The sequence below is a fragment of the Bacidia gigantensis genome (genome assembly GCF_019456465.1).
Source record: "Bacidia gigantensis strain McMullin 20006 chromosome Unknown contig_34, whole genome shotgun sequence".
Taxonomy (NCBI): domain Eukaryota; kingdom Fungi; phylum Ascomycota; class Lecanoromycetes; order Lecanorales; family Ramalinaceae; genus Bacidia; species Bacidia gigantensis.
The window spans coordinates 330,097-337,647 of record NW_025408610.1 but is presented as its reverse complement, the minus strand read 5'-3'; the positions used below and the strand labels follow the sequence as shown (position 1 = coordinate 337,647).

Genomic DNA, 7,551 nt, shown 5'->3' with positions numbered 1-7,551 from the left:
TGCTGTCGAGTTAGTTGGAAACTCCTATTCACCTTCTGCAATGCAGGCTATAACCATTGAGGCCGAAGTTGCTGCGGTAGCACAAGATGAACGCAAAAATACTTCGGAAAGAAGCGGAAAAGAGACATTGACCGCAGAGACTTTGTATCCCTCCACTGGATAACCCAATTCAAGACAAGAAAGCACGATAGCCGTCCAAACGAACGACCACCCCCATCTCGAATGGCGGAACGGGCTACCACGTCATCACCAGCGGAAGAGCACACCGACCTTGATACACAACCACAAGCCTATGGAGCAAAGGACCCAGAATCCGAAGTTCCCGATACGCAACCGGGGAACCCATCAGCACCAGCAACAACGACAACGACAATAACTACTTTACGGCTATTGCCACCACCTACACCAACCCTCCTCACCCTCCGCGCTAAATCCTCCGAATACCCGATCACCATCGCCCCCGCTATCCTCACCCGCGCAAAAACTGAAAAGTCAGCGAAGCAGAGATTCTCGAAGAATTCGTCGCAAGCGGCGATATGCTCTCGAAAGCCCATCAAGTTATCTATATCTACAGGACTGAGAAGTGGCTTAATGTTAAGAGATTGCGGATCCTAGGGTTCGCTGCACTCTGCATACTAATGTTTTCAGCCGCTTTCCAAAGAAGGTGTAGAAATTGCCGGAGGGATATATAATAGGGGGCGAAAAGGCGTGCAGAAGGTTCTCGATAAAAAATGTGGGGGATAAGAGGGGAGGTCACCGGCTTTTGATATTTGGTGATAACGGAAGGGGAGGAAAAGATGACATTAGTTAGGAAGGGGGAGGGATGAGTAAGACAGACTCAAAGCGATCAAGATGGAATTTAGCCATACTTGCTGCCGCCAAGAAACCCTTTGCCATCCTCAGCATCCTCCAGCAGTAGGACCTTTAATGATGTTACTATCGATGAAGTCGGGACAGTCGTGAGCGCCTCTTCTGTCAAAACCTCCCTGCCCACTCAGCTTAATTTCAATTCATCTCTACTCTTCTCACAAGAAGCCTCATCTCAACCGCGTCCTGCACCTTTCCCTTCCATGAAACCGAGTCAATTTAATAGGATCAAGAGCTTGCTTGGATGTGATAAGTCGTTTTAAGGCGCCGCTAATTGTTCGTTATATGAGTAAAGCTTTACATCGACTATATATATGCTATCTTAAGACCTAACTTCCTTAGCGGACCGTTGTCGCCTCTATCACCCTGCCTGCTGTGTACGTTGATCCTCTCATTGATGTAGACCTTGGTCTCGTTCGACATTACTTGCTCTTCGCTGCTATATATTCCGTTTAAAATTCTTCAATGTAGTCAGTGATGTCACTGCAAAAGATGAGATTACGCAGATTGGTTCTACTATATAGATAGAATAGTATTCCATAGCCTAGCTGTTCAAGTGGTACAACGCATATGTTTAGTGAAAAGTGGTGTCATGTGAAGCTAATATATAACACAGATGAGACAAAGGGAGCCACGTTACTTATTATCATTAGGGGCCGTGCCAAAGCCACGAGAAGTCTTTCAGCGAATGAAATTGAAGTAGGAACAATAAGAAGACACGTCGCACAAACAGATTGTACAACACTGGCAGGTTGTCAAATTCCGTGCTTATATATGAATTATTACCACCACAAAGGATCCATTCATCCTATTAATTTTCATACGGACAAGACTTGACAAGATGCCACAATCACCAACCTCGTACGGGATGTTAGGCATCCTTCCCCCTGAATTGCGCGACAATATTTACTCGCTACTTCTCACTCACAACTTCTATCGGCCAATAACCTCCAATCGAGATCCATACTTCATCACCAGTGGATCACACCAATGTGAACCCCTTACGATCCTTAAATTGTCAAGCCCAATCCGCCAAGAAGCATTAGCGTGCATGAGGAAGTGCACCACTTTCACGTACGAGAGCGCGATCGAGAGAAAGGTGAACGCTAACATTAGGTCATTCTATGATCCAATAGCAACTCGTCACACGATCAACATCAATTTTGAGATTCCCGTGAAGATCTGCTGTCAGAATATATCAGGCGACCATGGCGAAATCCTTCAACGCTTCCTTTCGTCAGAACCCCTTTCAGGTCCTCCAACCCTCGATACGGGCTTGAATACACGCGGATCAGAGGCTGAGATCAACTTGGCCATCCATGGCCCTATGAACCACGCCAAGGAAGATCAAGACGTGATAAACATCATATTCAGAGAAGCGCTACATACCCAGAAAATGGTCGAGTTTATGGCTTTTCACTTAGCCAGAACGGATGCCAATGGCTGCCCGGTTCCTGATAGGGACCAGAGGCAATTAAACGCATCCCAAGTTGAGGAGGTAGTGCGTCAACGTCAGGACTGGCTAAAGCAATTCCATTTAGAATGGAATTGTAAGTTGGAGAGGAGATCGCATGTAGAGGTCGAAGCTGGCTATAGGAGGTACAAGGGCAATCTTAAGGTACGTGGGGTGAGGCATGTGCCTTCGTTGAGTTGGCCGTGGTTATTTTAAAGTGTTGGAATACAAGTGGTCGGCATAGAAGACGCGAATCAAGCGACAGTACCCACATGGACATGAGCACAGGTAAAGTCAAGTGCTGAGATATGAGCAAAGTCCCTCTGCATGCGAGAAAGTTTGGTAGTGGCATCTCCTTCGGCGCATCGACGTAGCCGGCATATCATATAATCCTTTGACAGCTAACGCATGTGGGAATCACAGGCCAGTAAGGCCAGCATGTAAGAAGTAGAGAAAGGAAAACCCTTGCTAAATAGACATGATGGACCACTGTCTATGAAGTGTCTAAGATAGAATTTCAATGGACGGTCGAGAAGGTTGCTTTTCTATTCCTGAACAGTTTCTGAGGCTGAGAGTCCAGCATTTAGTACCGACTGTGCGAATCTGCAATTAGAAACATCGATATCGTGATCTAAAAATTTGGGAAAGCGAGCGCACAAGGATATTATCTGCGTGATGCAGTCATCCTTAGAGGAGATCTCAGCTTGGGCTGGCCTGACAACACGCCTCTAATTGGAGGCTTGAGAGTACCTCCTTCAGTCCCAACTACAAGACTTCTGAAGGTCATAATAGCCGAAAGGCTTATCTTGCCTATAACCCGCGCCTCTAGTGCCGCTAGCCGGTCGTTCCTGCTCAAAGGGGTAAGAACTAGATATGTTGTACTACACTGCATTACTCCCTGACAGACTTAAGCCCGTACTAAAGCAAAACAGAAAAACCAAGCTGCCGCTTCTGCCAAGCGCAGAGGACATCTCGCCCAAGAGCGAGGAAAAATTTGGTAGAAGGCGCAAAAAGCGCGTGGCGGTTTCCCTTTACCCACACTCTCTCCGTATCCCGTTCGTTGGGCGCCTCGTTGTAAAGTCTCTTTGCGTTTGAAAATAACGAGCACATCGCTCTCTAAACGAACGCTATGAAGAGAAAAGGAGTAGGAAAGAAAGGAAAGGAAGAAGGGGGCACAGCAAATAACCTCCTCATGCCGGTGCCAGTTCGCTAAGCAATGATAGTAGGACTAAGTCAGAGTGCGTCAACTGCAATTTCAAACGTAGGATAATGATTCTTACTGGTGGGAATGATCTGCAACTTCACCTCTCTCCCTACCTTCAATGCTCTACGCAGATCCGTATTCCAGCAGGTGCCCACCTAGTATCAGAATGTAGGCTTGTCACCTCAACATGTAAGCGATATAGCATCGCTCAACCTGATTGCGTATACATGAAGCATCAAGGGACGACCGCTATTGAATTTCAATATTGCGGATCCCGGCATCCCGCCGAAGAAGACACAGCCTGAAACTTCACAAACGTGGCGCCATTGAACATATTGTAATGACAGCTTCGATTGCGCGCAAAAGGGCGTCCCGACACTGCAGATCAGTTTCAAGGGAAGAAGTAAGGCGCAGGCCAAGACGTGCTGCAGATAAGCATGATTACACCGTAGGACAGAACGGACGGCTGCGATAAGCACAGGGAGGAGGGGTCCAGGCAAAAGGTAAAAATGATATGCTTTCGCCCCAGACATAGCACAATGTGCACGAAATTCCAACTCGCGGCCGTCACTGTCGCTAACATCAGACAATTCCAGTCCAATGGAATCCCACCTCCTTACTACTAACAAGACCTCATCCTCCAGCTTCCAAGTATTGTCTAAATCACCGGATCCTTCGGCTGGCGGCTCAAGAGATGGAGTCGCCTCGTCGGCGTCATGCCTCCCATGCCTTGCGTGCATAAGAAATCGAAGGAACGCGTGCAGAAGTCGAATATACCCTTTGTCTCCGCTGTTGAATGCGAGAGGGGGGAAGCGAGCTAGAGTAGTGTGGGATCATATGGTAGCGATATATGATACGACAAAATCTGCTTGTGGTTCAGAATATAAATTGTAATCAGATCAATTGAGCAGTTGGTATGATTATCCAAGAAGTTTGGAGTTGCATTAATGCCTGTCAAATACCGAGTCTCAAAGAGACCGTATCCGTCCTCGACCATCCTTCCTTGGAAGTCTCGACGAGCATACCTTTTCAGTCTAACAACCTGGATCTTTTCCTGTATTTACGGGCTTTGGAAGCCTCAATATTGTAAGGCCCAGCGACTCAAGGTATGCGGCGGATGGTTCGTCTTTGGTGTTGAGGCAACCTTCACTGTTTGCGCTGGTTGTACTCGTAAATGAAAATCGGTGAGAAAAGGTGATTCCGATCTGCGATTCTGCCTTGAGGGTGCGATCAGCAGTTTTGCTTCAGATGAACTTGTCATACTACTTGCAAATGAAAGAGCAAAGAAAGGCTTAAAGCCGTGCAAGTCGTCGAGTCTTGGTATCTCTTCACTGCTCTAGTAACCACAAGATTATTATCATCACAAGTCATACTTCGTTCCCTATATACCACGAGTGCTTCTCCTACCTACTAGTATTACCCACTATTTATTCCATCCTGGCTATCCTCCTCCTCGGTATTTACCCCGCTTCGATATTGCTCGTCTCCTCTTTCGCTTTCTTAATAACGTTGTCGTCGAACTATTTCCTATAATCCGTCCCCGCCTAAGTCATCAAAACGTACATCTTCTGGACGATTTGCTATATCCTACGATTATCGGCCGTGCTTCTAATATTGAGGGGTCCGAGCATAATCTAAGGGGTCAGAAAATTAGTTAGTTAGTGTTGTAGGATTACGAGGGATACGAGTTATAGGTAGAGAGGGAAAGACTAAAGAGCTGGGGGATAAGGCAGAAAAGCTAAAACCGGAGAAGGTAGAAATGGGACAAAATATACGTAGCATGAATTGCAAGGGTAAGACTTACAATTCCGTCTCGCCAGCCAAAGAATAGGTAACCCCTCCAGACATGTTAGTCGATAACAATAGCAGGTGCAGGCATAGTAGTATCCTAGCCGTAGGCCTTCTTCTTGTTGTATGCTGCCTAGGCCCAAATTCCAAGCTGAATTCGCGGATCTAGATCCGATACTCTTTTAATTTCAATATCTAAGCAGATTGGATCTCGGTTAATATAGGAAGTTGACTAGTTTAGGCTCGCCCAAAGTAGATGTAGTAGGTATTCCCTGAACTATCTATTAACGATGTAAAAATCGCTTTTGCTAAGTACCAATCCTACGCTCTAATCTATTATCTTAGCAATAGTTATGCTGCCGCGCTAAGAACTCGTATTATTAATGGTAGAAATGCTCTGATATTCGCCATTTAAATGTATGTTCCTGCTATCGCCTATGGTAGGACGGATTTCAATTGGCCCAATAGCGCAATTTTCTCTATCACCGCCTGTCAGCGCGACTGCGATTTCTCTTAAGCAAGCTTTGTAGAAGGGACGCATATATTCCTCACTTTGCACTTCTATTTATAATTATATAGCCACATCATGAACTCTATCAAGAAGCTAGATACTATGCTGCCCCACTGGCGTTCCAACGCGTCCATATCTGCGTTTAATCTTGCTTCTTATACATAAAAGTCGACTTTTTCTTTGAAGATGCGGAGCTTCTCTGCCGAGATAGGGAGCGGAGAATCATTTTTCATATATTCCGATTTATTTGGTGCCTTACGACTCTTCCTTAATATATCGACATCTTCCTCAAACTTTTCCTTTAATTAGCGCGGAATCGCACTTGCTGGCATTGATTATAGCCTATTATATAGGTCTTTTATAGCTTTAGGGACTTCACCCGCTTGCCGAAGCTTTGTTATAGTATACGTATCAACCGAGGGCTTACAAAAAGCCAGATAATAAAATTTCAAGTAATTCGATTTAAAAGGCTACTCAACGCTTTGGGCCTATTCTCTTTTTTTGATGGAGATAAAGTCTTGCGAGGGGAGGAGGGTCGTAAAGTGTTAGAAGGATGCAGCTTGGGTATAGCTTTAAATAGGCTCTCGCTGGCTTGCGCATGCTTGGCAGCTTGACGAATAGCTTTTAGCTTTTGCTTCGTTCGTCGACCGCGACGTTTAGGCTTCGCAAGGTTGTCTATTGTCTTCCGTCTCTTATGTGGTGGTTGACTAGCTTTTCGATGTCTTTTTAGTGTCGCTTGAAAAGCTCGTTGGATATTAGAGGAGAGATTAGTAAAAATTTGACGTATTGCTAGCTGTCGCAATTTCATGCAATGTATTCCTCGTGAGCGCGACGACGTTTGGCTTGCCACGTTATGACTCTAAGTTTTGGAACAAACCTAGAGGTCTAAAACGACTAAAGATGGGAGCATAAGGGCTCTGTCGTAATAGTAGGTGATTAAGAAGTGTCAATAGGCTCACAATTTGTTGTACGACATGAAAAGTTTCCATGTTGATGTTTGCCAAGCATTGGAGGGGTATCGCGGAAGCTCCCGCATGCACTAGCCCCAAAACGAAACAATTCTGGTCTGCTTCGGAGTTAATGCGGACTTAGGCCTAGTGTGAGAGAAATTCAATCATATTCTCAATTAACCTCAACAATCCTCCTCTAACACCTCACGCACATCCCATTGGCGTTTGCTCGTCTCCAGAAGCTTTTGATCAGTGCATGAAGGGACCATATTACTAGCCCTTGCCATCTAGCGTCGGCTTTGCATAGGTTTATTTCTATTGGATACAACATAGTTGCATTAATCATTAAGCTGATCAGATTTTTGGAGAAAGGTTGGTCGGAGCGCTCGACTGGTGCAGACTGCGTGAATAAGCGACTCCTGACAAGATAGTACGGAGAAAGAGACCAATGTACGAACGCGAAAGACGGAAGATAAGGTGATCGATGATCGCACTAGTGTACGCTAGGTTCTCAAATTCTAGAGTGAAGACGGCATTGTTGTTACCGTAAACGAACTGTTTAGGGCCTGCTTCCTCCTAAGGGGCACAGCGGATGACAAAAAGCTCATAAAGCAGACGATGAAAGAAGAAGTAATAACCGACGCTCAATCGGATCGCGCCCTCGGCCTGCATCCAAGCAGATTCACCCTGCTTGTAGGCATCATATTGTCCCCCAATTCATACTTTAATCCCTGAGAACATCTAGCATATTTTCTCCATTATCAAAGGGAAAATTCGC

General features: G+C 45.6%; 2 protein-coding genes across 2 annotated transcripts; both read left to right on the top strand.

Moving 5' to 3' along the window:
- Positions 1–222: 222 nt before the first annotated feature.
- KY384_000032 (uncharacterized protein) lies at positions 223–670 on the top strand (the record flags this gene model as incomplete). Its single annotated transcript, XM_044808570.1, has 2 exons — positions 223–491; positions 649–670. The coding sequence occupies 2 exons, from the start codon at positions 223–225 to the stop codon at positions 668–670; spliced, it is 291 nt and encodes a 96-aa protein (XP_044665722.1).
- Positions 671–1,708: 1,038 nt separating this feature from the next.
- On the top strand, positions 1,709–2,536 carry KY384_000031 (uncharacterized protein; the record flags this gene model as incomplete). The annotated part of the gene is made up of 1 exon (XM_044808569.1): positions 1,709–2,536. The coding sequence occupies one exon, from the start codon at positions 1,709–1,711 to the stop codon at positions 2,534–2,536; it is 828 nt and encodes a 275-aa protein (XP_044665721.1).
- Between the last annotated feature and the right edge of the window lie 5,015 nt (positions 2,537–7,551).